This window comes from Chlamydomonas reinhardtii, chromosome 4 (genome assembly GCF_000002595.2).
Source record: "Chlamydomonas reinhardtii strain CC-503 cw92 mt+ chromosome 4, whole genome shotgun sequence".
Classification (NCBI taxonomy): domain Eukaryota; kingdom Viridiplantae; phylum Chlorophyta; class Chlorophyceae; order Chlamydomonadales; family Chlamydomonadaceae; genus Chlamydomonas; species Chlamydomonas reinhardtii.
The window spans coordinates 2,608,861-2,635,327 of NC_057007.1; the positions used below are offsets into that span (position 1 = coordinate 2,608,861).

Here is a 26,467-nt window from a genome sequence, read left to right on the forward strand (position 1 = left end):
CCGCAAGGCACGGAAGGGGCAAGCTTGACGGGATTAGATGTGGTTCAGCCCGAGAGCATGGTAGCTCTTTCCCACGTCGCCCTGCCCTCTCATCCATGCCGCTGGGTGCGCGGTCAGTACCCCAGTTTAGTGAGTGGCTGTAGGCATGTAGCCTTCGCAACCTGAATCTCTTAACCATTCTTTTGCAATCTTCATCCTGCTTCATCATCTGGACCGCCGGGGCAGAGCATTCGGCTTTGGTTACAGCCTGTATGTTCAGTCTTAGGTCCTCTCTCGAGATCCATCGCCCCACTGCTCCCTACTCTCCTGTAACACCACTGCGGAAATCCAGCGGAAGGTCTTGTCAGTTAATTCTGAGGCGGCACACCAGACCGCACCTCAAGAAGTGTTGGGCACTTGCCCCTCTCCGGATACTCATGTCGCACAACCAGCGCTTCCCAACCCTTTCACTAGCAGCTGCGCCCCGGCCGCCAGACGCACTTCGTGCGCCGCGCCGCCCGCCCCTCCACTGCGGGTGAGGGCGTGCGAGCGCGCAAAGCCGGCGCCGGTTCCATACTTGCACACTCACGATGTGGCTCTTCTAGGTGGGTGACCTCCACACACAGGCACGAGGGCTTGTATTAGGCTGGGGCTCGCGTCACGGCCCCCTACGTCACCCGACTAACCGGTCGACATAACGACAAACGGAACGACTGTACACAAGGGCCAACGCTGTACGAAGGGCAAGCCGCGGGGCTCCCATACGTGGCAGGCCGCAGGAGGGCCGCACACACCTCCCGCCGTCAAGCAGCACGCGGCGGCTTACGCCCCAGCGAGCACAGGCGCCCCATCACCGTGCGACTCGACATACTCACGGCTCAGCAACACCCGCCCCCAACTGTGGGCACCGCAATCACGCACCTCAGGCAGGCGGCGCCGTCCCTCACGGCCGCCACCCCAGGCCCCCCAAGAAACCCGCCTCCTCTGCGCCAGCGCCAGGCCAGTCAGTGCAGCAGCAGCCCGCGCGCACGCCGCCCGCCCAAGCGGGCCGGCGGCCGCTCGGCTGCAAGCAGCAGGGCGGACGGGAAGCCGCGCCACGACGCCACGCAAGCAGCGCTGCGGCGCGCTCCTCCCCCGCCACGCCTCTGTCCTCGCTTTCGCCCAAGCAGCCCGTTTAGCACTCCTCCTCGGAGTCGGTCACGACCTCGCCACGCTCCTTGCGCGCCTTGCGCAGCTTCTCCAGCGCCTTCTTCTCCTTGTTCGACATCTTCTCCTTCTTGGGGCCCTTCACCTTGATGGTGTTGCCGAAGGCGTCAATCACCTCATCCTGCTGCTTGATCTCCACCTTCTCCTTAATGGCGATCAGGTTGTCACCCTCGCGCACCATCTTGCCGCCGCCCACGATCCACCGCTCATTGCACAGCGCGGACACGAACTCGTTGTGGTGAGAGATGACGACGATGCCGCCGCCGAAGTCCTTGATGGCGCCGGCCAGAGCGCCCAGCGAGTCGCGGTCCAGGTAGTTGGTGGGCTCGTCCAGCACGATCAGGTGGGGGTTCTGCCAGGTGGCGGCAGCCAGCACGACCTTCACCTTCTGGCCGCCCGACAGGCCGCGGATGTGGCTGTGCAGGGCGAACTCCGACTCCAGGCCCAGGTCCTCCAGGTGCTTCTGGATCGAGGCGGTGGTGAGCGGGCGGGTGAACAGGCCCAGCGCGGCGGCCTCCTTGATGTCCAGCTCGTTCACCAGCTTCTCGTAGCCCAGCTCCACCAGGGTGTCGCGGGGCAGCCAGCTGGTCTGGTCGGCGGCGGTGTTGGCCCACTGCACCTCGTACTCGTACGACTTCTTCAGCTTGCGGCGAGCCAGCAGCTTCTCCACCGAGCGCTTGACCTGTTGTGTGAAGAGGAGCGAGGAAAATGGGAGCGCGGCGTGAATCACGTGGAGGAGGACACATGGCAGCCTGCGGGACCTATTACTGATGCTTGACCAAGCTCGCTCGCCATCTGACCCGTCCCCACGTGTACTGATGCAACTCCAATTTGCCCTCCATTACAGCTCCTCTCCCGACACGCCTGCTCCTGCTCCACGTGGGCCCAGCAAACCTGCCCTGCTCCTCCTCCCTGTCCTGCTCGCCCTTCCTCTCACCTTCGGGTCGTCGCCGATCTGCACCTTGTTCTCCTGCAGCTTCTTCTGCTCCTCCTCGGTCAGGCGGGTCTCCTTCTCCTGGGCCTCGCGGTCCTCACCGGGGGCGAAGCGCCACTGGATGTACTCGTTGGGAGTCTGCGCGGGAACAGAAATACGAGGATGGCGGGTCAGGCGGGGTCAATCAACCATCAATACCGTCACTGCTTGTCAGGACGGCCGACGCAGCATCGAGCTGTCGAGACACTCATACCCACGCCTAAGCCCGGGCGAACCACCCCCTCCCACCCACCTTGTCCAGGTGCTTCTCCAGGTGGTGGAAGGCGTGCTGCGCCACGTAGGCGATGCGCAGGTTGGGGTGCTTCCACACGGTGCCGGCCACGGGCTCCACCTCGCCGGTCAGCACCTTGATCAGGGTCGACTTGCCGGCGCCGTTGGGGCCAATGCAGGCCACGCGCGACGACAGGGTGCAGTAGGCGGTGGCGCCCTCGAAGATCATGCGGTCGGTGTTGGGGTACTTGTAGGACACGCGGTCGGCCTTCAGGATGGCCTTGTCCTTGGTCTTGACACCCTCCAGGTAGCCGGGCTCGGGCAGCTTGAAGGTCAGGGTGGAGGCAGTCAGCTCGTAGTAGGCCTTGGCCTCGGGCTTCTGCTCCACGAACTTCGAGAGGTTGCCCTTGTACACGCGCAGCTTGCGGTTGTTGTAGTCGATGATGTGCGTGCACACGTGGTCCAGGAAGCCGGAGTCGTGCGACACAATGATGGAGGACACCTCGTCCAGGCCCACCAGGTAGTCCTCCAGCCACTTGACGTTGTGCACGTCCAGATGGTTGGTGGGCTCGTCCAGGAGCATGATGTCGGGCTTCATCAGCATGGTGCGGGCCAGCGCCAGCTTCATCTTCCAGCCGCCGGACAGCGAGCCCACGGCCTTGTTCAGCAGCTCCTCGGTGAAGCCGACGGACGAGAGCATGCTGGTCACCTGCTCCTTGGTGGTGTTCACGGCGGCCTGCAGGTTCTCGTCGGCGAAGACGAACTCCACGCAGTTCAGGTCCGACAGCGAGCCGTCGATGTCGTGCTCCACGTACACGGTGCGCAGCACGTCCTTGGGCGGGAAGCCGTCCACCTGGCCGTTGGCAATGGCGCGCATCAGCGTGGACTTGCCCACGCCGTTGGGGCCGCACAGGCCGTAGCGGCGGCCACGCTTCAGGCGCAGCGCGGCGTTGTTGAGCAGAATCTTGGCACCGTACGCCAGCGAGAACTCGCAGTTGCACAGCTCCTCGCCCTCCTCGTCGTCGAAGTACTCGGTGGACTTGACCTGTGCGCGCGTGGGTCGGTGGCGTGAGGAGAGGCAGGTAAGTGCTGAAAACATGGTCGGGTGCCCAGTTTTCCACGCGTTGTGAGGCTTCCAAACACCGTTCACGGCGTCAGGACGCCGAGTCACATACACACACCCTCGCACGTGCACATGAGCCCTGTCACCTTCCCGTCCGCTCACCTGCACCTCGGCGAAGCACTTGTCGGCCAGGGTCTGAGCGATGGGGGCCAGGGTGTCCTTGGACACGAACACGCCCAGGTAGGTGCCGATCACCTTGTCGCGCCACTCCTCAATCTCGAAGTTCTTGTTGTTGGTCAGGTTGGCGCACAGGGCGGCGGCGTAGTCCAGCACGGGGTAGGCCTCGGGGACCAGGCCCTTCTTGCCCTCGGCGGTGGCCGCCAGCAGGTCGTGCAGGGTCTTCAGGGCGGCGCCCTTGTCCAGGGTCTTGGCCAGCTTGGCCTTGCCCTCGGTCTCGATGTGCTGCAGCGTCTTGATGGCGCTGTTCGACACCTTGCGCAGCTCGGGGTCAGCGGCCTCGTTGGCCACCTGTTGGTCGGGAGGGGCAGAGAGCGGGAAGGGGTGAGGGGAGCGGCACCAACATGCGGTACACGGAGCACAAACCACCTTGCAGACAGCAGTGGCGCCATGCATTCTCCCACCTCGAGCCCCACCAGGCAGCCGCCCCGCAACTCCGACACCCGATTACCGCCGTCCCTTTCACCAGCCACCCCACTTCGCACCCAGGCTCACCTTCTCGATCTCAGGCATCAGGCGGGGCAGGAACACCAGGGCCTCAGCCGGGTTGTCCACCAGCTTAGCCATGTTGTCAGCCACCACGGCGGCCTTGCGCTTGATGGCGGTCACGCGCTCGCGCAGACCGCGCAGCAGCAGGGGCACCATCATGGCCAGGGCGGGGGCCTCAACCTGTGTTGGATTGAATTGAGATGAGCGGCGAGGCAACGCGGTCAGCCGGGGTACTTGCGGCTAGTTTTGTCAGTCCCCCGAACCTCACGCCCGAAGCTGCTAGCCAGGCAAACCGTTCGCGTTGGTGGGGCTCACTCGGAGTAGCCTACTTGCTGCTGGCACGGTGCCCCTCTCACTTCCTGGGAAAGCTTACGCCCAAAGCGCCCCGCTGCATCTCTTTCAACAGGTCAAGTCACGCTCGCTAGCCAGGTACCAAGCACCCCGACTCACCGCCTGCACGAAGGTGGTGGAGGCCAGCTTGTGCACGGTCTCCTGCACCTCCTCGGGGTGGTTGATGGAGCGGATGATCAGGGGCACCATGGCGTTGATGTCGCGGTTGCCCACCAGCGTGCAGGCCTCCTTCATGGTCTCGGTGGCCACGTCCTGTGGAAGGCGACATACAGAGGGACAGGCGGCATGGTTGTCACAACGTGTCGAGCAGTGGCGGAGGTCACCGCAACGTGCATGCTTCGGCCCCAACCAGCCCCCCCTCAAAAAACGCGAGCCCCGCGTGCGCGAAACCATTTGCATGACCCTGACACCGATTCCCTTTTCGAACCGCGCCTTAGCAGCGCCCCATCCCCAGCCCCCGTCCAAATCCCATTCCATACAAACGCCTTCGCGGCTTACCTTGACGCTCTGCTTGGAGTCGTTCATGCAGCCGGAGACGGCGGGCACGATGTCGGGCAGGGCGCGGGTAATCTGCTTGGGGTGCATGCCCACCAGCTGCTTCACCAGCAGCAGCGAGGCCTCCTTGGTGGCGGGGTGCTTCTTGGCGTCCATGCACTCGAACAGGTAGCCCAGGATGGTGTACACGGCGTGGGGGTTGATGATGCTGATCAGCGCCTTGGAGGCGGCCTCAGCGGCGGCCTTCACCTCGGGCTTCTGCTCAGGTTGGCGGTGTGGGGAGGGGAGGAAGCAGGGGTTTGCGGGAAAAAGAGCTGGGGAGTGGGTGGCCGGCTGGACTACTGATGTGGGTGCACAGAGGCGCGTCACAACCTCCCCCACAGTTGATGGCGGCCCATCGCTGGTCCCTGTGGCTGGTTGAAACAGCCCTGTATAACCCTGCGCACCTTGTCACCGCACTGCTCCAGCACGGCGGGCAGCAGGGGGGCCAGGAAGGGCTCAGCAGCGCTGCCGATGTTGTCGCAGATGGCCTGGTAAGCAGCAAGACCAGCCTGACGGGCAGCGGGGTTGGCCTTGTCCTCGATGGCCGCCTTCAGGGCAGCGGTGGCACCGAAGCCCTGTGTACAGGAAGGGCAGGGACAGCGAGCTCAGCGAAGGTCCTGAAAAGTGCATGCTCTTTTTGCCACGTCCAGCCCCGCGAATATGCAACAAACAAGTCCGACGTGATCTGCGGTATTGCTTCCCATGCGATACGGCTGGGCAATTGAAGGTGGGCATGCACGATAAGCTGAGCGCGGCAGCAGCACAGTTTGGGTCGGCGCCAAGAAGGCGCACCTTGGCACCAGCCTTCTTCAGGTGGGCCGCGAGGGCATCAGCCGCCGAGGCATCGCCGCTGGCGACCTTAGCGATGATCTCAGCGGAAGCCTTCGACTCCGGCACTGCGTGCACGAGGGCAGATTCGGCCGAATTGTCAAAAGTGCCCGGACCCAAAGCCAACCACCAAAGACTACTTCTGCGCTATGCACAATCAAGGTTAAAGCGCCAGAGCGCCTAACAGCGCGTCCACAAGACCGTGCAACAGGCCGCTGATTATGTGTCCCCCGCCGGCGTCGGCCCCTGGAATACTCACGCTCAGCAATCTTCGAGCTGACCTCCTCAATCCGAATCACCAGGTTAACGTCGGCGTCGGCAGACATCCTTCTCAAAACCTTTGGACCGAAGCGAGGGTCGGTAGAACCGCGCTACTCTGCAAGGGCGGGAGAGCGGCGGCGTTGGGGTTCAGCGCAATCTGCACAACGTATGCAGAGCTCGCGCTGGGATGCCCTGACAGCGCGTCAAGAGCCAGCACCAAAAGCCCGGCGACCAACAACCAAGAGCCGCATGCTGCTGCCAGAGGCTCTAGAAGCTCAGCCTATAGCACTGAGAGTCGCTGATTGTTGTGGAACTAGTCTTAGAAGGTCATAGTCTGTCGCTAAGGTGCGTGTGGACCAGCATCAGCCGCCGGAGGGGCGTCCCACCTGCTTTGCAGAAGTAGGCAACGGGTTGGCCAGCTAAGGGCCTTGAAAGTTGTTAAGAAAGTTCTGCCTGTCTGGTCTAGTGCCAGGCTCAGGTCTTTAAAGTGGAGAAGCTGGGCGAGCGTCCGGCCCTAAGTTCACGAGCCGATTGCATGGCATGCGCCCCGAATCCGGGAAATTCCGCATCATGCACCTCGGCTCTGCCCAATTCCTTGAGTTGCTTCGCGATATGATGTATACTCAAATGCGCCGGGCCCGAGCACCCGCGCTTGCTTAGCGACCAAACGGCGTGCAGTCCCTCGCTCTCGCCTTGGATGCTCCAATGGAGCGCAACCTTAAAGCGGAATTAGCTATGTCATTCAATTTCTTCAGAGCATGCTATGAGCAAACTTGGGCCGTTGGTTCGCTCACCTGCCCGTTCCCGCCATCGTAGCATCCCTCACGGCGCTCGCGCTTGGTGCTGCCCACCAATCATTGATGCGCTTTCACAAGTTGGCATACACAGAGTTGCTTGCCAGCGGCGCGACCTGCTTATTTGAGTAGAGGAGGTGGAAGAGAGCCCTGCACGCGTCCGTGGAGCTGCATGGAGCAGGGGTGTGTGATGGGACAGTGGCAAGGCAGGTTGGTAAAGTCCCTTAGGGCGCAGCTAATTCCCATACCCAACAAATGGCAAACAATTGGCAGAGGCAGGGCAAGAGTGCGCGGCTGGTCTAACGCCGGAGTTACTGTACCGACGAGTTGCATGGAGCAGGGGAGGCGTCCGACGCCACAGGCGCCGAGGCCGCTTCGTTTTGTTGATGTAGCGCCGGCGATTGGCAGGGGAGCAAGGACTGCAAACGGAGCTGAGGATCTGATGTAATGAAGGGGCGCCCAGCTTGGACAGCGGAAAACTCGGGGCCTGGGGGCAAGGCCCATTGTGAGTGCTGCAAAGTCGGAGGCTTTAAGCGGCCATGTCCTAGTCTTCGCCTGGGTTTGGGCGGCACACCCCGAGGGTGCACGCTCCTCTGCCGCTCCTCTGTGCACCGTACGGCATGTTGCCGCTCTCACACCACGACCTTAACCACGGTGCAGACCTGACGCATAGAGAGCAGGGGAGATGATAGAGAGAGCACAGGGGGGTTCACAGTGGCCGTGCGGTGTCGTTAGGTGCCGAACAAGGGGGGCGAAGTCATGATTGGGCATGCCGGCCTACAGACATGTAGCACTAAAAGCACACAGTGACATGAGGAGAGCGGTGGCGGTGGAAGACGGCGAGGAAGGTGGTAGGCATTTGGGGTGGGTTAGTATCTGCGGGGCCGAAGGCAGGAGTAGGGATGGAACGGGTGCAGGGGACATGCCGCGTCGTGTGGCAATAGCCTTTGCTCCGCGCTGCATCCTTAGCCATGCTCTTGCGCGGCGCAAGCCATAAGGGCGCGGCCAGCCAAGGAGTGTGTTAGGAAAGCACAACAGAATGAGGCATTGGGAAGGGGCACACACCGTCCGTGATAGATGTGCAAACAAGCAGTGCGCCGAGATCGGTAAGGCCCTGGTCATATGTGGGGAAACTGTTTGCACGAGAGTATGTAGCAGAGCCAGTCAAGGGGCATAAGCTGGGTACTGGGCGACTGGTGAAATCGGTGGTGGGCCGACGGGGTGGCTGCATGATGGCGCAACGTGCTGCGGCTGCAGCTTTTGTCAATGGGGTGCACTCGGCTGCCATAGCCACAGCGCCGTTGGGCTTTGGGAAAGGGGAGTGTCAGGAGCATCGTCCTGCGCTGTATCCTGTGCATTACTCCTAAAACATACATCATCCCCATCACGCAATCCCACATTCTCACCGAGGCGCTGCCACCTTCCTTGCACTTTGCCGTTGGTGTCCCACCAAACTCCTCCATTTCTTTGGGTGGGGGAGTAGTCTCTTTCTTGAGAACTTACACCCGCCAGTTGAGAGGTGTCTCCTCCTTGCCTGGCGGAAATTGAGCAGGCCCCATGCGTGGCTGCCTGTCCCCTCGAGTGCACTGCCATTAAATCGCAACGCTCTCTCTTCGCTCTCCCCTCCGAAGGTCCAAAACCATACAAGGTCCAAAACCATACATACAGACACGCGCTCTCATCTGCTCATCTTCAAGTGTCCCTCGAAACGCAATGTGGAAGGGAGTGTAACTAGGCCAATCAAGAACTCAAGTAGCAGGAGCCCTAATGTTCAAGGGCCGCACCCGCAAACCTCACCACCAACAGATTGCAACCTGAACACATAGCCCCCTCTGCATACCAGCATCGCAGCTAGGCCACGTCTTTGGTCTCTTTGCATCGTCACCGCTATACTACATACCGAAAGCAACCCGGCATCATCGGGAAGAATCAATGCAGGTTAATGCGCAAGCTCAAGCTATCCCTCACCCCACTTGCATGCGTGCTAGCTACAATAGGCTCAGGAGTAAGTGACTCCCTGTCCTGTCCCATCCTACACAGTGCTTTCCATCAATGGTAACGACCTACCCTATCCTGCGTCTATCTAGTCAGTCAGTTTTTAAGAATGCCAGGCTGGCCCGACAGGGACCAGCATCAGCAGCCAACACCTGAACCTGCCTACCTAAGAAACAACACTACAAAGCGTGTATACGACAAGCCTCTGTACGTGGAAAATGTAATTCGTACGCGGTCGTGGATAAGCCGTCAAGCCTTGCTCAGCTTTACAGCACGCAAACGAATACTAGCGGCTGCGAAGCTGTGCCAATGGCAGCCGCTTACTGAGCGGTGGCGGGGCCGATCACGCCGCCGTAGATGTGCTCCACGTTCTCCTCGTACCACTTGATGCCCTGGCGCGTGCCCTCCACCGCCAGGAAGATGCCGGCGTTGACGGGGATGGCGCGGTACATGGCGGCGGAGAAGCCGCGCCACAGACCCGCCTGGCCCTCGCTGGCGATCACCTGCTTGACGCAGTCAATGGTAGTGCTGTACTGGGGCTTGACGAACGAGTCGGCCTGGCGAGGGAATCGAGTGTTGGGCAAGGCGGGAAGCGGCGATGCAACGTCAGCACACGTTAGCGGGAAGCGGGTGCAGGGTAAGGACCTGTCAGCTGTGCGCTGTGCTGCCTGGTTTGCCCGGCGCGCTCCGACCCCATCCTGCTACGCCCATTCTCTCTGCAAAGAATATAGGCTCTCACCTGCATCTTGGACTTGATGGTGTCGATGGGGAACATGGAGCCCCACAGGCCGAAGCCCGCCACCACGCCGGCGGCCATGACCTGCAGGTAGTTGAGGTCGGCCTTGGTGTGCACACCGGGGCCGGCGTTCTGCAGGAAGTGGTTGACAGTGGCCTCGTAGCCCAGGAAGAACCAGGCGTAGCCCTGAGGAGCGGAGCGCGAGGGGCAGCGGATGGCACGGTCAGCTTTGAACAGTTGCAGCTTGGGAAACGAAGTGGCAAACAGCGAAAGATGGCCAATCTGGGCGGCCTGGCAAGTATACGCGCCCCAGGCAGCAGCGCAAGACGAGCCGACACACCTGCATGTCACGCAGGATGGTGGAGGAGAATCCACGGTACAGGCCCTTGATGCCGTGCTTGGACATGACCTGCTTGAAGCAGTCCAGCGAGCCCTTGTAGAACTCCTCGGCGCCAGCCGAGGCGGCGGCGCCGGCGGCCACCGTGCCAGCCAGAGCGGCGCGGCGCTGCGGACAATAGTGATGGGCAAGGGTGGCAGGTTTGGTTTCAGCAAAGGCGCTTGCATGGCGGGCTGAGCAGGAAAGCGCACTTAGCGCTCGAGTAGACCGCACAACAACAACAAAACTCGAAACCCAGTCAGGGAGCCCGCGAAGCCCAGCCACGCCCACGCACGCACCTGCATCTGCATCTTGGTGCGGACCAGCTCCACGGGGGCAGAGATCAGAGAACCGGCGGCACCGGCAGCCGCGCCCGACAGCAGGACGTTGGCGTGAGAGAAGTTGGAGTAGTGGTCATCTCCCTCCAGCATCTTACGCACGGACGAGAAGACGGGGAAGTGGATGCCCAGCAGGACCATGTTGCCGACCAGAGGCGCGACGGTGCCCTTGTAGAAGGACAGCGGGCCCTCGCTCTTGATCATCTTACGGACGCAATCCATCGAGTCCTTGTACACCTCCGAGGGCGGCAGCTTGGCCGCCAGGGCAGTGCCCTGACCCAGCACTTGCAGCCGCACCTTGATGGTGTCAAAGGGCTGGCCGATCTGCGAGGGGGGGCAGGGAGGTAGGGAGAGACACCAGTGGGTAAGGGCAGGGGACGTGGCGGAATGGGGTAGTGGGGAGCTAGAGGACAGGCATGGGGGCAGGAAACGCTCCCACGGTTTGGCCTCGCGAGTTCGCAGCACGAGTCGGCGCCCTGCGTTCCCGACCTGCGCGTCCTTCGGTTGTAACCCCACACACAGCGGTAATTACGAGACCGCGCATGATTGCTCACCATGACACGTGCCACGCCACCCGAAATGCCGGGCAGGATATCGAGAATGCGCTTGTGGACGGCGGGAGTGTGCTCCACCTCCATCAGCGCCTCGTTGATAGTCATAGCGTCGGATGCCATTTTGCGGACGGTTTATAAAGACAAACAGAAACGTGATGTGCCTGAAGCAGTGCGAAAGACAAAGAAAGAGCTGTCAGGAAGGTGCGATTGGGAGGTCCTTGCATGTGCGCAGTGCGCAGGCCAGAACTTCGCAACGCTCGACTGGACGCTGGTCGCTTTTGCATGCGCTGGTTTCGTTACATATGCAGGTGGCCTCATAATGAGGCAGGACCAGTCGCAGAGGCCTGAACTGCCACAACTGCCCCCCCAAAACCTTGACTGCATTTAATCAGATTGCTAATAGTTGCTGGCTAACGCCCGGGATTGGCTGCATGAACTGACCTTAGGTCGGAATAGAAAACGCCGCGGGTTACAAAGCAGTCTCAGAAGCGAAGTGCAGCGGGCGAGCAAAGTATATGTGTAAGAGAGTGCACCGGAGGAAGTGTAGTAAAGGCCGAGCCACTGCAACTGTTAAGTAGGAGTAGGAGGCCTCGCTCGGCATTGTAGGAGGTCTCGTACGGCGAGCCCGCGTCTGAGAGACTGCGCATGGGGCGTGGGAGGCTTCTCCCACATTCGGGCACTGCGGCCGTAGGTGATACAACGCGTAACGTTGCATTAGCTTGCATAAACTACGCTCGATTTGAACGATTCCGCTAAGGCCGAGGAGAGAAGTGCGACGACTCGGTCGCTTGTTTACAACACTCATACCCGAAGTGCGCCCGTCCTGCAAGCCCTAGTCCCAACATAGCCAACAAGACCTTCGCAGCAAAATGCCGCGCACTCCATTCTCTCGCTCTGTGGCTAGCCAGCTTGCTTCGGCGCTGGAGGCCAACCTGACCCAGACCTCTGAGCCCTTCGCTGCCCCGCTATGGAACGCCGCTCGCCCCCGCATGATGTCCACCATCGCCCGGTCAGAGGGCCTGCTTGCGCGCAGCGCTGCCGCGCCTGTCGGTGCCCTGAAGCCGTGCAGCTGCGGCAAGGCGGTCTGCGCGGGCCACTGCTCATGCGGCCGTGCCTTCTGCCCCGGCGGCCACAGCAACTCCCTCAGCACCTCGACCGCCGCTCAGAACCAGCCTGCTTGGGCCACTGATGCTCGCGCCCCCGGCTTGGCTGAGCGCCTGGCGGAGGTGACCAAGCACTTCCCCACCTCGCTGTCCGTGGATGACTTCATGGCGCGTGTGGAGGTGGCTCTGGCCGGCTACGGCTTCACTGGCGACAACTCCATTGGTGAGCCGGGTGGCGGGGCCGAGGCGTCATTGGCTTGGTTGGCGGCGCCGGGACTGGGGCATGGCGCAGTGGGTTCTGTATGATAAGTCAAGCATGGAGGACGGGGCTGATCATTTCCACAAAGTTTGCTGCGTGCGTCGCATAAGGATGCCTGGTCCAGGCGCCTGCTGCCACGAACCGTGCCGCGATTCCGAGTTGCTTCGGCGAGCCCATCCCCAGCTGCTGTCTAATGCTGCCCCGCGCCATCCTCCCCCGCCCGCAGCCATGAGCAACTTGTGCCGCGATGAGTCGTGCCTCATCCTGGAGGACAAGATTGAGGCGGCCTTCGGCTCGTGCTTCAGCACCCACGGCCTTGGCGGCGTGCTGACCTGCGGTGTGATTGGCATGAAGGCCGGCCTGTCACACTCGCCCGTGGTCGGGGTGAGTAAGGGGCTTATGCTTGGAGCTTAGCTGGGATTCTGCATGGGGCCAGGAGGCGTGCGTGACGGGTGCACAGCTGGCACGTCGTGGTGCACAGCTGCAAGAGCAGAGCTTTCCTTCCATTACTGACCCAGCCATGTCCCCACGCTCGCTTCTGTACGTGCTCCCCATAGGGCAAGGAGCGCTACGTATTCTTCTCCTTCCCACACATTGCCATCGATAGCGACGGGAAGGTCGGCGCCGTCAGCCGCCCCAACCGCCCCGGCGCCAGCGCTGCCTGCGGTGCCCTGATTGCGGTGAGCCTTGGGCGGGAGCAAGCGCAAAAGCAAGCACCTGTCGTGGGTATGAGCAAGCGCTAGTAGGTGCACGCCTGCGTTTCTGCCCGTGCACGGCTCCCTCTTGCTTGCCGCCTCTCGCTCTTTACCGAACCTGCCTTCCTCTTTACCCCTGCAGTGCATGGGCGACCTGAAGCGCGACGGCTTGGAGGCCAACTGCAAGCAGCCCGGCGTGCACGACCCTCTGGAGCCCGAGTACTCCATCCTCAAGCAGCGCATCGCCCGCCGCCTAGCGTACGAGAAGATCAACCCTCTGGACTGCTCGCTGGTGGACGTGACCAAGGCCGCAGAGCGCGTCATCTCCGCTGTGAGTGCCCGTCTGCTCCGGCCTGCGCTGGGGTGACTTGCAAGCTTGGTAGGGTGCAACTATCGCTGTACTGTGGCCCTTGTAATTAGTCATTCCTGACCATGGAGCGTTCTCCGCTCCCCCCTCTTCCCCCGCAGGACCTGGAGTACCTGATCTCCAAGGCCGTGGACCCCAAGAAGGCCGACTACGCCGTGTTCACCGGCGTGCAGATCCACAACTGGGCCGCCGACCTGAACAACACCGATGTGCCGTCCCTGGAGTTCGTGGGCGTGGGCAAGAGCTACGTGGTGGTGAACGGCGAGAAGGTGCACTTGGACCTTGAGAAGGTGCCGGTGAGCGCCGCGGGGCATTGGGCATGGGCACGGGCGGTGTGTGGGGCGCTGCGGGAAGACACAGACGCTTCGCTTGGCAATGCTTTGCGGGCTTGCGGCTTCCTCTCAATTGCGATTGTGCTCGTCTCTAAACGCCCAATCGTGCCCCTGCTGCCGCATCCCCGCAGGCTCTGTCGCCGCGCCAGCTGCAAATCCTGGCCTCCGCCAGCGCATCCGAGGGCAAGGCCGCCACCGCCGCCTCCACCGGCAAGCTGGTGCAGGAGATCCCTCGCGAGTACCTGATGAGGCGCCTGGGCGGTGCCATGAGCCGCAGCCACTCGGACGGCGCCGCCCCCGCCTGGGGCAGCTACGTAAGAAAGGCCTCGCTTAACGACCCCCACGCCGGTGCTCCCCAGATGGACCACCCCTTTGAGGCCACCGCGGCGCCGAAGGAGGACGCGGGCGCCAGCACCACCAGCTTCTTTTGGGGCAAGAAGAAGTAATTTGCGCGTGTTAATGGCGGGGTGGCTGTTGGCCTATGCAAAGATTTTGCTCAGGGGTTGACAACATGATAAGATATAGTGTCATTAGGTTAGATGTGCGTATCCATGTTCTCTGACTTGACATGTACCAACTGTACAAAGAGACTCGGCATAGCACTGGCTGGAATGCTGGCTACATATGCAGGTATTGTGCACAGGGATTGGACCTTGACAAGCTAGTGCAGGAGTGAGGGAAGCACTGTGAGAGCTGCTAGTGACACGCATTCAGCAGGGTGTACATATGCCGCATGTACACCCTGCTGAATGCGTGTCAGCTGTGTGAGAGAGTGAACCGTAGGAAGTGTAGTAAACCTAAAGTCACCGCAACTGTTAAGTAGGAGTAGGAGGCCTCGCTGGGCATTGGAGGACCTCGACAAGTACGGCAAGCCCGCGTCTGAGAGACTGTGCATGGGGCGTGGGAGGCTTCTCCCACATTCGGGCACTTCGATCGTAGGTGATACAATGTGTAACGTTGCATTAGCTTGCACCCAGTACCTTTAAATTCAACGTTGGGACAGTGGGACCCGGAGTGTCACGCATGTATTGAATGCCCCGGGCCGCCAGCCGGAACAATGGGGGACTAGTAAATAGTGATGCTGTGCATACATGGGGGCGGTTTAAATCGTTCGTGACGTCGGGGATTCACCCGCGTGGATGGGATGCGGTGCCCACACACCACCCCTTCCTCGCGCGTGGTGCTGATGATAAGATTTTGCTTGGCTTGCCTGAAGACAATGTGTCCCCGCCGGCCTCTCCTCAATGTATGGTTTTGCCGTCTGGGCTGCTTTGGTACTTTGGAATGTGGACGTTGCGCTTTAGAGCCCTGCCATAGGAGCCGGCCTTCGTATTTGGGCCTCCGTGCCTCTTGGCGCCTCATCACGAATCAGACTTGCGAAATGACTGGTGCTTTCGTTTGATAGGGCGGTCCGTAGAGCATTGGCCTGTTGTGCGGGGGTGCCGGCCCGCCATCAAACGATCTACCTGCATTGCCTGGACTTGCGGCAGTGAAGCTGTATGGTGAGGCGTTGGCGGGTTTTGCATCTGGGTGCCTGGCTTGGCTTTGACTCACTATGCGCGGAGTTGCTAGAATCCAGACGGGGAGAGTATGCAACCAACCTGGAGGTGGCATTGTTCGGGGGCGGGAGTCCCTTGGGTTGAGTTCGTCCAGGCAGCATTCGGTGCCCCTGCGTGCTTGCACGCTCGGGTTGTCCTCTCTTGTGGTACCGCAATCATAGTGTTTATGTCCATCACTTGTTTCCATGGGTTGTGCATAACTGCCTGGACGAACTCAACCCAAGGGACTCCCGCCCCCGAACAGAAGCCACCTCCAGCTATTACATGACAGTAGAGCGCACGCATTGTTGTGGTCAAGTCTCCGACCCCCTGCCGTACAACCTGTGTTAATCAGGGCTCTATGAGCTGAGGCTGGCTTTAGGTCGAGGAAATATCGTTTAGAAAAGCTTGATGAGCTGGGGAAGGTGGCCATTTCTCCTAAAGCTGCGGCCATGAATCCTTTATGTAGAATTCTTCCAAACTTTGAGCAGCCATACATACAGCGCAATTTCCAAAAGGCAAGGCCATCTACACGCAGACTGCTTAAGTCTTAAGATTCTCAAAATGTCCACACCGCCGAAGCTCCAGATGAGCGATTTTCCGCAGGAGCTATTCGACGAGATCGAGAAGAAGATCGAGACGAAGATCGAGAAGAAGATCGAGAGGATGATCGACAAGAAGATCGAGGCGAAGGTCCGCGAGGAGCTGCAAAAGCAACTTCCGCGCGGTAAGTGTTTTGCAGATGCGCTGTGGACCTAGGCTAGGGCTGAGGTTGAGGCTGAGGCTGGGGCTGGGACTGGGGCTTTCTTCTCATCTGCGCCTGCGAAGGGTTTTCTTGCAATCTGCGCCTGCCTCCACTCCGCGCAGACGTCGTTGTGGAGGCTCTGGGGGCATTGTATGCCTTCTTTATGAGGACGAGCTCGAGGGCACACGCTAAGCAAGCGTGAGCGCTCCTGCTGCGCGGACTGGCTGGAAGTGCTGGCGGGGCCGCAGGGCTAGGCCATGGCGTCCCTGGCGTTGCTTAGGTCAGCTGTAGTGCGTCAGTACTGCTCTGGCTGCGGCGCGCCACTCAGTCGGCGACATCATCGTCGCCGTCCTGCCGAGCGGACCCCGCTCTGGCAATCTTTGCCGAACATCATGACTTCACACCGTGGAGCCTTCGCGACCTAGCGTGGGTGGCGCGCCTGCTCGCCGTTCGACCTCGTCCTCATGGCTTCGCGATGCTTCTGGCGGGGCGCTCGCTGCTGCCGGGCTCGCAGTGGCGTGTCGCTGAGCGGCTCTTTCGGTAACGGCGGGCCGATTGGAGCTGCTGGCGACTCTTGCTGTGGGCTGCTGCCGCGGCCTGACGTGGCGCCGGGCTCGCTGCGCGTGAACAGGGGCACGCTGCGGCGGGAGCCAGGACCGGCGTCTTCCGGGCGGCGGCGGCTGGAACTGTGGGCGCATCTACACACCTCGTGGTGTGGCCAGTGGAGAGACCTGCTTGGCGAATGCAGTCTGGCGAAGGCAGTCCAGCGAAGGCTGGCTGGCGCAGGCCGACTAAGCGAAGGCTGGCTGGCGCGTGTCTGCTGTGCTAGGGTGTTGCGCGGCTGTGTGGACTTGGTTGGGCGGTGGGCGTGCCTGCACCGCCTGCGCTAGGGTGCGGGCGCTGTGGCTTGTGCTGTCTGGTGGGTCGGACCGGCTGATCCTTGTGGTTCAGCGAACTTGCACGGCCCTAGGCCGTCGACAGGATGCAGCTTCGGGCTGCACCCAACAGTGTGAGGGCCCTGCCCTGTTGGTGCTGGTGTTTTGGGGTAGGAGTTGCACTTTGCAAAGTGGCAGTCAGTCTGACGCCGACCCGCGGCTTAGGTGAGCAGCGCTAGCGTTTGCGGTGAGCCTTGCTCGGGGTTCCTCCCCTCCTTTAGTGAGGCGAGGAGCATGGGGGTCATTCGAGGTTCTCTCCTCGAGTGTGCGTACGTGTCTCGTGCGTTTATGAAGCCCTGGCTTGCCCGCGGCTGTCATCCCACATGTAACCTCTATTCGCTAGGCCTGGTGCAGCTGCTGTGGGAGAGCCCGCGTGGAAACGCGCCGCTTTTGTTTGGCCTCTCGGCCGTCCTGCTGCTGATGCCAGCCGTCAAGCGGTTCGTGGTGCCGGCCGTCAAGCGGTGGGTGCGCAAGTGGAGCCGGGCCGTGCTGGAGGTCCAGCTGCCGCCTGCACTGGCTGCCGACGACGATGATGATGATGAGGAGGAGGACGACGATGACGAGGAGGAGGAGGTGCGAAGCGGGCCAGGCATGGGCAGTAAGGTATAGCGGGTATTGTGCACGTTGTATCTCTTGCGGTCTGTGATCTTAATGCGTAAAGTGTACAAGAAGCCCTTGCGCCCTCCCGTGCCAGGCTGACGCTGGCGCCAGGGTGTTCAAAGCCCTGGCGAGCCTGATGACAGCGGCACTGATGGGCTGGCGGGAGCTGCCACACACCGAGGGTGACATGGGCGGCCTGGCTGTGCCCGCCGGCTTGCTGGATCGCGCCAACGTCAAGGCAACCGCCCTGGTGCAGACGTGGAAGGCTCCGGGTTTACATCCTGATCAAGCGGGCCAGCAGCGTCTACTGGACAGGGACCCCCTGCTGCTGGTGAGCGCGGCGGCGGACCTGCTGCGTGATATTCTGCCCAGGCACAGGTGCGTCAGGGGCCGCTACCTGGGACTGCTGTCATGGGGTGAATGGGTAAGTCTGGATGAGTAGTTGAGTCATGCCCTCCTAAAGCTGCATTGCGTTGTGCGCAGGTGGCTCGTCAGCGAGGACCGCCGACTTCGGACGGCCGCTCCGCCACCTCCGCGAGGCGAGCTGGTGAAGGCCAAGTTTGCTGCGAGGCGGACGAAGCCGTTTTCACTGGTTGTGGAGGCGTCGCTCATGCCCCTGCACGTGCCCATCACCAACACGGTTCTGCAGGTGGGCTGGGCGGGGGCGGGGAGGGCATTGAAGATGCCACACACGGCCTAATTTTGCATGATGCCGTTGTAGGAGGTGCTCATCAACCGCGAAGTGCTCGTGGTTGCTTGGGAGGCCGCGGCTGCTGCAGAGCGGGATAACGGTGGGGCGGCAGAAGTGCACAAGGCGGTGCAGAGCGCTGTGGAGAGTGGTTGGCGAGCATTTGCGGACTCAGCCGCGTCGTTTGAACCGTGGCTGCAGCGGCAGGGGCTGGAGCCAGGGCATGACCCTTGGCTGGTCGCCGGGTTCCAAACCCAGCGCAATGCATGGGACGGCTGGGAGTTTGCCGGCTTCCTGCGCACGGACGGTGCCGCTGCATGTGTGGCCCTGAAGAAGGCTACTGCGGCTGGCGGCAGCGGGACGGACAGCAGCCCGTCGCGCGGGCGCGCGGGCAGCCGTGCGCGCGGGCGTGGCGGCAGGCGGGCGCACAACGGCCCGTCGCGCGGGCGCGTGGGCAGCCGAGCGCGCGGGCGTGGCGGCAGGCGGGTGCACAGCAGCGGAGGCAGCGGCAATCAAGACGATGACCAGCGTGGGCCCCGTGTCGGGCCGGGCCGGGCACCCGGGGACAACCCAGTGCCGGGCGTGGTCGCGGCTGGCGATCCGCTGGCTGGCTTTGAGCAGGCAACCCTTAGCCCCATGCGCATCGTGTGCGTTGATCCCGGCGTAGGCAACTACCTGGCTTCTCACCGCACAGCTACAGTGGCCGGCCACGAGCCGCGCACGTCTGGCGTGGCCCAGATGGCCAGGCTCCTGGGCCTGCCCAGCCCCCACTGCAGCGACGGCGGCGACGGCAACAGCGGCGATGGCAGCGGCAGCAGCGGCGGCAGCGGCGACAGCAGCGACGGCGTCGGCGGGGGCAGAAACGGAGGTGGCGGCGCAAGGGGGGCGGGAGGTGGAAGGGCAAGAGGCGAGGGTGGCGGGGCACGCGCCAGCACACGCATCAGCGTGCCGCAACAGAACGGCGCCGCCAGCAGCGCGCCTGCTTTACCCGGCTGTCTGGCGCTGGCTACCGCCACTGCACAGGCCAGACAGGCCGTCAGCTGTGGCAGCAGGCACGGCTAAAGGAGCAGCCGGCGCTCAAGCGCTGTCAGGCGGGGATACCCAGCGCGCAGGTGGCGTCGGCGGCTGACCATGAGCTGCGAATACGCTACCTCTACTCTGGAGGTGGCGTGGACGCGGCGGCGGCTGCCGGGTCTGCGCCTGCGCCGGTGCAACAGTACGGGCTGTGGCACCTGCTCCGTTTCTACCGGCAGTGGGGCCAGCGGCAGTCGCGCCTGACTGTCCATGTGCGGACGCAGAAGGTGGGGGTTGAGGGGAGGGGACCAGCAGATGCACCCACACCAACTGCATTGCGCTGACGCTACACCAATGCCACGGGTACAGGTGCTGGAGCACACGGCGCAGCAGCTGGCTGGTGGAAGGCCCAAGGAGGAGGTCATTGTTGGCTGGGGCAACGCCAACACTGGCTATGGCGGTTGCATCAGCAGGTTGGGGCGGGGCCCAAACCGGGCACTGCTCCGCCTGCTGGTGGACAAGTACGCGCACCTTGTGGTGTACGTGGACGAGTTCTACACATCACAGGCAAGATGAGAGCAGACGGGTTGGAATGAGTAGACAGGTGGTCGGGTGGACAGGATGGGGCTCGTGTACAGGTAGCCGGGTAGCCAGCAAGGTTCACACTGTACTCCTGCCCCCTCCCTCCCCAGGTGTGTGCGAAGTGCGGGCGGCGCTTACTCGGCGACGGGCAGCGCTGCCTGCAGGCGGTCGTACCATGGGGGGGGGCTCACGTGCTCACCAAGTCCAAGTGTGCAACCACTGCGGGACGGTGTGGGTGAGTCCACTTTGCGGGCGGCTGGCTGGGTGACGGCTGGGTGGCTGGGTGGCTGGGTGACGGCTCAGGGGGGCTCAGGGGGGCCCAGTGGGGCTCAGTCGTGGGCTCAGGGGGGCTCAGTCGTGGGCTCAGTGGGGATGACACATGGATGACACGGCTCAGTGGGTGAGGGCTCATTGGGGCTCAGTTGCCTCAGTCGTGGGCTCAGTGGGGCTCAGTGGGTGACGACCCTCCCGACGGGTGACGACCCTCCCGACGGTGCAGGGACGTGACGTCAACTCCGCAACCAACATCCGGCACGCGCTGGTGGAGATGCTGCTGGGGCACAAGCGACCTTCATCGCTGCAGACTGGCGGCGGCAGCGGCGGCGGCGGCGGGGGCAGCGGCAGCGGCGGCGGCGGCAGCGGCAGCGGCAGCGGCGGCAGCGGCAGCGGCGGCGGCGGCAGCGGCAGCGGCGGCGGCGCGTGCGCGCACCTTGGTAGCGGAGGGGGCGGGAAAGGCCACGAGGAGGAGGAGAGCGCAGCGCCGCCCAAGAAGCGGCGCAAGCGCGCAGGCTGAGGAGCCGGATGCGCGTGCGGACAAGTAAGGCGGCATAAGCGCTTCGCGGCCCTGCTGCCTTGACTGAGGCACGCACTCGGCACTCAGGTGTCTAGGTAGCGGTCCGCGGTGGGGCTGGCAGGGCATGCGTAGCGGCATGACAAGTAGTGCGGCTGTTGAGAACTGTGCTGCGTCTGGCTGCGGTTGGCTCTGCTGTGGCATCGCAATTGCTAGGCACCTGGTTCGGCTATGTGCCTGTGGAAACCGACCCCGGCTATGTCCGGGCGATGAGGATAGCCGGGCGATGAGGTTGTTCGGCCTCAGACTGTTGAGGGGCTCAGCCCCTTTTCCCGTGACCGGGGAACACTTGTTCGCGAGGGTATAGGTCAAGCGTAGCAGAGACGGGCAACAGGACTGTGCCGGTCGGGTGCGAGTGGAAGGCGGGGAGCCGGGGACACGTCGTGGCCATCAGGCGCTGTCAGGCCGGAGTCCGTTGCCGTTGCGCAAGGAGCGAACCATTAGAACAGATGTGAGAGGGAGAAGGCAAGCCGAAGAAGCATGGCCCATACACAGGCGCCGCACAGTGCGCCTGCGCCATGATGCACAGGGTGTAACTTCGTAGGAAGAATGAACGGCATGGAACACCTTTGACTGGACATGGGCAATTAGGAGCTGGGCTCAGCCTCCACGCGCACGAGCGTGCGCCAACAGGCGCTTGGCCGATCAGGCATTAAACTTAGCGTGTGTGGGACCTTACATGCTCCCCGCGAAGCTGATTGCCGCCTGCTCAAAGCGCCGGCCCAACAATTTTACGCATGGGTTCTGCTCCGCTGCGGTGCCGCAACAGGTACGGGGCGCAATTGCATCTGGAACGGTGGAACCGATTGCAGCTTCCCAGGACCACAGGCTACATTGCCAAAGGCGCAGCGGCACAGGTGTTCTCTCAATCACCCACCACCCACTCACGGACTATACCTCTAGCTGTCCTTTCTATCGTACCACATCCAGCTCCAAGTGGCATCCTGCGTAGCGCTGCCGACTTGCATCCTGCCAGCTGCCATGCAGCATGTCGCTTCCTATGCTACTTGGGTCCTTCAAGGCTACCCCCTCGCCAGGCGGCAGCCAACAGTGTTTGCAACGCAAGTAAGCCACACAGGCACAAAGGCCGAGGCCCTTGGTTGCAAGCACTGCACAACTGCAGTCCCGTGCCGCCTGCCGTTGACGTCCACTGCAGCACCCACCATCACGCATACGCCAGCAGACCGTACCGCCATGACGATGTCTTCTACTCATGCCCTCAGCGGCCGTGCTGCTAAGGCCGCGTTTGCTATCATGCGCCCAACCTGCCCCTCTCAGTTCCCCCTCTCGCCAACACACAAACGCACACGCACACATCGCCTCACGCCTTGCGCATCTTCTTTGCGGGCGACGGCCGGTTCACATTCTTCTTCCTGCAAGCGAGTTCACCGGGGAGGGTTGCGAGGGCGATCAGGACTAACGTTGTGAGCGGCGCGCACCGGCTCTCTCCCACATATGCGCGCACGCACTCAGGATTATCTGTGCCCACTAGGATGCGCGCCTTGTCTGCACACTCACTTGGGCTTGCCAGCTGCAGCTGCGGACGCCGCCGCGGGCTCCTCAGCAGCAACGTCATCGTTCGCCTCCGCAAAGTCGAAGTCATCCGGCTGCGGCGCCGCCTGCAATCAACGCAAACAAGGCAAGCGGCGCCAGCTCGGCGGTGCAGGGCTCGGGCGGCGTCCTGACCGAGCCTGCTGACATGTCCAATACCCGCATGCGAGGCTACACAGGTACTTCGGCGGGGCTATACAGGTACTCCGGCGCCAAACTGGCAGCCAACAGCGCTGCTACAAGCTAGGCTACAGTACGTTACAGACACCAACATCTGCAGCCGCCGCGCCCGCCTAACACCGTGTCACCGCGCAACCCCCTCAGCGCACCTGCTCGGCCGCCGCCGCCTTGGCCGCCGCCTTGCGCTGCTTCTTGTTGAGCTTGGCGCCGCCCTCAGCGCCGGCCGGGGCGCCTGACGCCTGCTGCTTCCCGCCCGGCTGCTGCTGCCCCGGCTTCTTGCCCGCAGGACCCCCTGCAGCGACACTCCCGGCACCCGCTTTCCCGCCTATTTTTGTCGGCGCCTGCTTGGCTTGCTGCTGCTGCGGCTGCTGTTGTTGCCGCCCCTGCTTGCCCTTTGCGCCCGCTGCGCCGTTGACGACCACCGCGGCAGCGCCCTTGCCCTGCTGGTGCTGCTTCTCGCCCTGCTTGCCTGCTGCCGCCTTACCCTTGCCCGAGGCACCTGCAACACGTAGCGCGCACGACAGCAAAGGCACACACACGTGAGCCGCCAGCAGCAAGTGCATGTCAGGCACCTAGACCCATGCAGTGTAGCCGGGCAGGGCTATGGCAGCAGTCACGCATGCAGCAGGCCGAGCCGCCGGGATAAGGCGCTTGCGCACTCACCACGCCCGCTGGGCCCAGCGTCCTCCTTCTCCACCTCCTCGTCCTCCTCCTCCTCCTCGCCCTCGTCCTCATCCTCCTCGCCCTCGTCCTCGCCCTCGCTCCCCAGCTCCATAAGTTCATCATCATCGTCGTCGTCATCCTCCTCCTCCTCCTCGCCCTGCTCTTCCCCGTCGCCCTCCTCCTCGCCCTGTATGAGCGACGTAGGCACGCACACGGGTTTAGCAGTGGCACCCTCGGCGCGACCACGCGCCAAATAAGCATGCTGGCAGTGACAGCAGCAGCGGCAGCATCAGCAGTGGCGGCAGCAGCAGCAGCAGCAGTAGTGACAGCGGCAGTGGCATCAGCGGCAGCTGGAGGACATCCCGCCACCTGTCTGCACCCGTGCTGCGGGCGGCGACCAGGCAGCCACAAGCACGGCGCCAGTGCCGCAGCTCGTGTCTGCAGACACGGAGGACCCTGCCCCTACACCTGTCGCTGTGACTGCCCCCGCGTTGTCTCCGTGTTTCCACACGTCTGCCCCAACCTACACGCCTGGAGCTTTCTCGGCCCACGCTCTCACCGCAAGCCGGCTAAGCCCCGTCCGCCTCACACATTCTGACCCAGAGCCAACCCGAGCCCACCCGGGCTGGACCTTACCTTGCCCTTCCCCTTCTTCCTGCGACCCATCGCCTCGCCAGGTGGCACCCAAAACGCAGGCTCCCCGTCCTCGCCCTCGCCATCGCCCTCCTCCTCCTCGTCCTCGTCCTCGCCCTCGCTGCCGTCAGCCTGCGTGCGCATAGACAGCCGCGGACATGATGATGAGGCCGTTGCACGGCGGCGTGGCACTTCTAGGCGCGGCGCACGGCCGCCTGCACAACTGCATGTTGCCGCCTCAGCCGCTCCAGGCGGCGTTTCGGGGCCAGATGACGACCTCGCAGGACCAGCTCCCAGCAGTCCAAAGCAACATGGATACAGCAGGCAGCCCTCCCGCCAGTATAACGATTCTATCAACCCACCCCGCTACAAATCCCGCCCCGCTACGAATCTACCGGCCCTTCCCGAGCCGTGCCGGCCCTTTGGTTGGCCCCCGCCATATTCAATTCCTCCACCTCATCCACTGCCCCTACCTCCTCCATCTCCTCGTCGCCCTCCGCGTCCTTCTTCTGCTTCTTCTTCTTGCGCCCCTCCTCGCCCTCCTCGCCCGGCTGCGTGTTGGCGGGATGCCGGAAAGGGGCGGGCGGGGGCTGCAGGTTATGTACAATAATTGACACGGGAGTGCGGCAGCTTGCCCGACAGGCCCCTGCCATCGCATGCACACTGGGCTTGACCCTCCCCTCCCTCCCCTCCCTCCAGCCCCCGCCCCCTTCTGCCCCCGCCCCCTGTTGTCCCTTCCGTCCCCCCCCTCCACATCTGCCGCCGCCCCCTCCACATCTGCCGCCGCCCCATCCTGCCCCCTCCACTGCCCAAAGCTCCCTTCCGCCGCCTCCCACCCCCTCCTCTGCCCCCTCACCAGAATGATGCCGAAGTCGCTGAGGCTGGGCTCCGGCTTGAGGTCCTGCTTGTCCTCCACAAACCGCTCCTTGGCACGAATGAACTTCTTGCCGCCTGCAGGTGCGTTTGTTCGCGAGCGCGCGGGTACGTTTAATTGTGTGCAGGAGGTGCGATGCCCAATGTGCGATGTCGCAGTTGGTGGTGGTAGGAGTGACACATTCTAAAACTACCACCTGAGCTTGGGCCCCGCTGCCATTGGCTACCGCGGCTCCCATTGCTCCACGCGTGCCGCTTGCGGCTCAAAGCTCCGCCATGCACCGTACCGGCCCAACATTTCCCCTTGGGCCAACGTTCGTGTTGACCTGTTGACCTGGACTGGCGCAGGCACAAAACCCCAGCACTGCCTAATCCGCAAGCCCTGGCCCGCAGCCCCCCAACGCTCCTGCCCCGCCGTCAGCTCGCCCGGTCACCCAGCTCCCCATCTCCCTCCAGCTCTCCCCAGCTCCAGCTTGCAGCGCAACTTGTTTCCTTCCGCGATTAGCGCAGAACTAACCCCAGCTCCCGCCAGCCCGCCTGGGTGCCCTCAACCGGCTCCCGTGGGCCCCGCATCCCTCGTGGCCCCTAGTCTCACCCATGTGCTTCTTGACTGCGGCCAGGCTCTTCTCCAGCAGCTGCCCCGTCAGAGCGCAATACAGCATGTGGCTGGAGGGGAGGCGTTCATGGGGAACAGAGTGTTTATATGTAACACATTGCGAATGCCGACGTCCAGTGGGAACGGGGCGGGCTGTTGGCACCGGCACAATTTTTAAAATGCGGGGTGGACCAAGGGCCAGCAGCGAGCGACAGCCGTCGCACAGGCAGGCGACAGACGCAACAGGCGGCAACAGGGGGAGGAGTGCTGGGTGGGCGTGGCGCAATCGTCCCGTGAAACCACCGTTACCTTAAGTGCAGACATGCCCGCCGCCATATGCGCACCCGACACAGCGCCGCAACCCCTTTCAAATCCTTCACCTTCCCCCTTTTGATTTACCTGGCCCGCCGTGCCCCCTTGGCTACCTGGCCCCCGCCATACACAAACTGGTGCGCGCGCGCACACACGCGCACTCACGGGAAGTTCTTGCTGACCACGATGAATGGCTCGTACTTGCTGAGCGCCTGCTCCGCATCGTAGCGCACCTTGAGCTTGCCGAAGCGAGCGCCGCTGCGAGCGTATTTGGCGAGGGTGAGTGTGATGAGGAGGAGAGGAGAGCTTGGGGCGCATCAGCCTCCGGGCTAGTGCCCCAAGTAAGAGGCACCGTGACTGGAGAGGCGGCGGGCTGGGGAGCTGTGGGGGTGCAGCGCCTGCCCTCCAGTTAGTGGATCAAGCGCGACACGAACCCCAGCTCGAGGTTCCAAACCCCAACTAACCCCTCTCCTCTTCGGGGACATGACAGCCTGCACCGTCCCCCGCGTCTCGCCTCACTTGACGAACGACGAGATCTGCTCGGGCCTGTTGGCGGGGAAGCAGTGTCCGTTCACCAGGCACTTCAGCTTCCCGTCGTCGGCGGGCTCAAAATACGCCGCGAAGGCGCCCATCGCCTCCTTGACCTTCGGGTCCTCCATGTCAGCGCGAGCGGTCCTAGCACTCTTGCTGGCTGTGGGGTGCCGGCTATGTATGCGGCGTCAGGAATGGGCAAGCTGAATCGGCGCGGCGGCGCGGCGGGGGCCCCCGCAGTGTGCCTTGTTATCGGTGCACCTATTAAAATGTAAATAATTGTGTGAGCAAAGCGTGTGAGGCTAGAGGCGCACAAAAAACGCAGTCGGAACAGCAGCTGCACGAGCACAGCACCACAGCTGTCAAATCTGTCTGGGATAGAAACAGTGTGGTAGGAGTATTGTTACGGCTATGGAACAGCCATGCTTTAGGCGGGCACGGTTTACCGGTCTGTTTCCAATTGCTTTGCCGCG

General features: G+C 62.7%; 5 protein-coding genes across 5 annotated transcripts; 2 read left to right on the forward strand and 3 right to left on the reverse strand.

Annotated features, from left to right (window-relative positions):
* Nucleotides 1–26: 26 nt before the first annotated feature.
* On the reverse strand, nucleotides 27–6,623 carry CHLRE_04g222700v5 (uncharacterized protein). Its single transcript, XM_001692235.2, has 11 exons — nucleotides 6,542–6,623; nucleotides 6,154–6,270; nucleotides 5,859–5,962; nucleotides 5,471–5,641; nucleotides 5,028–5,282; nucleotides 4,629–4,781; nucleotides 4,185–4,358; nucleotides 3,615–3,980; nucleotides 2,412–3,434; nucleotides 2,123–2,257; nucleotides 27–1,867 (listed from the first exon to the last, which is right to left on the reverse strand). The coding sequence occupies exons 2-11, from the start codon at nucleotides 6,218–6,220 to the stop codon at nucleotides 1,154–1,156; spliced, it is 3,162 nt and encodes a 1,053-aa protein (XP_001692287.1). The 5' UTR covers nucleotides 6,221–6,270; nucleotides 6,542–6,623; the 3' UTR covers nucleotides 27–1,153.
* Nucleotides 6,624–8,436: 1,813 nt separating this feature from the next.
* CHLRE_04g222750v5 (uncharacterized protein) lies at nucleotides 8,437–11,501 on the reverse strand. The gene is made up of 6 exons (XM_001692236.2): nucleotides 11,390–11,501; nucleotides 10,949–11,109; nucleotides 10,356–10,718; nucleotides 10,021–10,185; nucleotides 9,684–9,866; nucleotides 8,437–9,501 (listed from the first exon to the last, which is right to left on the reverse strand). Exons 2-6 carry the CDS (start codon nucleotides 11,066–11,068, stop codon nucleotides 9,265–9,267), a joined length of 1,068 nt encoding a protein of 355 aa, XP_001692288.1. The 5' UTR covers nucleotides 11,069–11,109; nucleotides 11,390–11,501; the 3' UTR covers nucleotides 8,437–9,264.
* A 91-nt stretch (nucleotides 11,502–11,592) lies between these two features.
* Nucleotides 11,593–15,420, forward strand: CHLRE_04g222800v5 (uncharacterized protein). Its single transcript, XM_001692140.2, has 6 exons — nucleotides 11,593–12,274; nucleotides 12,537–12,694; nucleotides 12,868–12,990; nucleotides 13,148–13,336; nucleotides 13,474–13,668; nucleotides 13,836–15,420. Exons 1-6 carry the CDS (start codon nucleotides 11,818–11,820, stop codon nucleotides 14,148–14,150), a joined length of 1,437 nt encoding a protein of 478 aa, XP_001692192.1. The 5' UTR covers nucleotides 11,593–11,817; the 3' UTR covers nucleotides 14,151–15,420.
* Nucleotides 15,421–15,472: 52 nt separating this feature from the next.
* On the forward strand, nucleotides 15,473–17,263 carry CHLRE_04g222850v5 (uncharacterized protein). Its single transcript, XM_001692141.2, has 2 exons — nucleotides 15,473–15,969; nucleotides 16,110–17,263. The coding sequence occupies exons 1-2, from the start codon at nucleotides 15,807–15,809 to the stop codon at nucleotides 16,187–16,189; spliced, it is 243 nt and encodes an 80-aa protein (XP_001692193.1). The 5' UTR covers nucleotides 15,473–15,806; the 3' UTR covers nucleotides 16,190–17,263.
* A 4,056-nt stretch (nucleotides 17,264–21,319) lies between these two features.
* Nucleotides 21,320–26,402, reverse strand: CHLRE_04g222950v5 (uncharacterized protein). The gene is made up of 10 exons (XM_043061931.1): nucleotides 25,983–26,402; nucleotides 25,629–25,721; nucleotides 25,152–25,222; nucleotides 24,540–24,634; nucleotides 24,157–24,234; nucleotides 23,687–23,815; nucleotides 23,051–23,237; nucleotides 22,537–22,886; nucleotides 22,175–22,275; nucleotides 21,320–22,029 (listed from the first exon to the last, which is right to left on the reverse strand). Exons 1-10 carry the CDS (start codon nucleotides 26,120–26,122, stop codon nucleotides 21,978–21,980), a joined length of 1,296 nt encoding a protein of 431 aa, XP_042925283.1. The 5' UTR covers nucleotides 26,123–26,402; the 3' UTR covers nucleotides 21,320–21,977.
* Nucleotides 26,403–26,467: the final 65 nt, after the last annotated feature.

Bases quoted from the DNA above. Each gene is read 5' to 3' on its own strand.
- CHLRE_04g222800v5 (XM_001692140.2), top strand. From the start codon at position 11,818: ATGCCGCGCACTCCATTCTCTCGCTCTGTGGCTAGCCAGCTTGCTTCG. The intron at 12,275-12,536 runs GTGAGCCGGGTG...CCCCGCCCGCAG, and splicing joins CACTGGCGACAACTCCATTG to CCATGAGCAACTTGTGCCGC. The intron at 12,991-13,147 runs GTGAGCCTTGGG...TTACCCCTGCAG, and splicing joins CCTGCGGTGCCCTGATTGCG to TGCATGGGCGACCTGAAGCG.
- CHLRE_04g222850v5 (XM_001692141.2), top strand. From the start codon at position 15,807: ATGTCCACACCGCCGAAGCTCCAGATGAGCGATTTTCCGCAGGAGCTA. The intron at 15,970-16,109 runs GTAAGTGTTTTG...CACTCCGCGCAG, and splicing joins GCAAAAGCAACTTCCGCGCG to ACGTCGTTGTGGAGGCTCTG.
- CHLRE_04g222950v5 (XM_043061931.1), bottom strand. From the start codon at position 26,122: ATGGAGGACCCGAAGGTCAAGGAGGCGATGGGCGCCTTCGCGGCGTAT. The intron at 25,223-25,628 runs GTGAGTGCGCGT...CCTCCCCTCCAG, and splicing joins GTGGTCAGCAAGAACTTCCC to CCACATGCTGTATTGCGCTC. The intron at 23,816-24,156 runs GTAGGGGCAGTG...ATGCGCACGCAG, and splicing joins GCGACGAGGAGATGGAGGAG to GCTGACGGCAGCGAGGGCGA.
- CHLRE_04g222750v5 (XM_001692236.2), bottom strand. From the start codon at position 11,068: ATGGCATCCGACGCTATGACTATCAACGAGGCGCTGATGGAGGTGGAG. The intron at 9,867-10,020 runs GTGTGTCGGCTC...TCCGCTCCTCAG, and splicing joins CCATCCTGCGTGACATGCAG to GGCTACGCCTGGTTCTTCCT. The intron at 9,502-9,683 runs GTGAGAGCCTAT...TTCCCTCGCCAG, and splicing joins CCATCAAGTCCAAGATGCAG to GCCGACTCGTTCGTCAAGCC.
- CHLRE_04g222700v5 (XM_001692235.2), bottom strand. From the start codon at position 6,220: ATGTCTGCCGACGCCGACGTTAACCTGGTGATTCGGATTGAGGAGGTC. The intron at 5,963-6,153 runs GTGAGTATTCCA...TCGTGCACGCAG, and splicing joins CAGCTCGAAGATTGCTGAGC to TGCCGGAGTCGAAGGCTTCC. The intron at 5,283-5,470 runs GTGCGCAGGGTT...CAACCTGAGCAG, and splicing joins TGGAGCAGTGCGGTGACAAG to AAGCCCGAGGTGAAGGCCGC.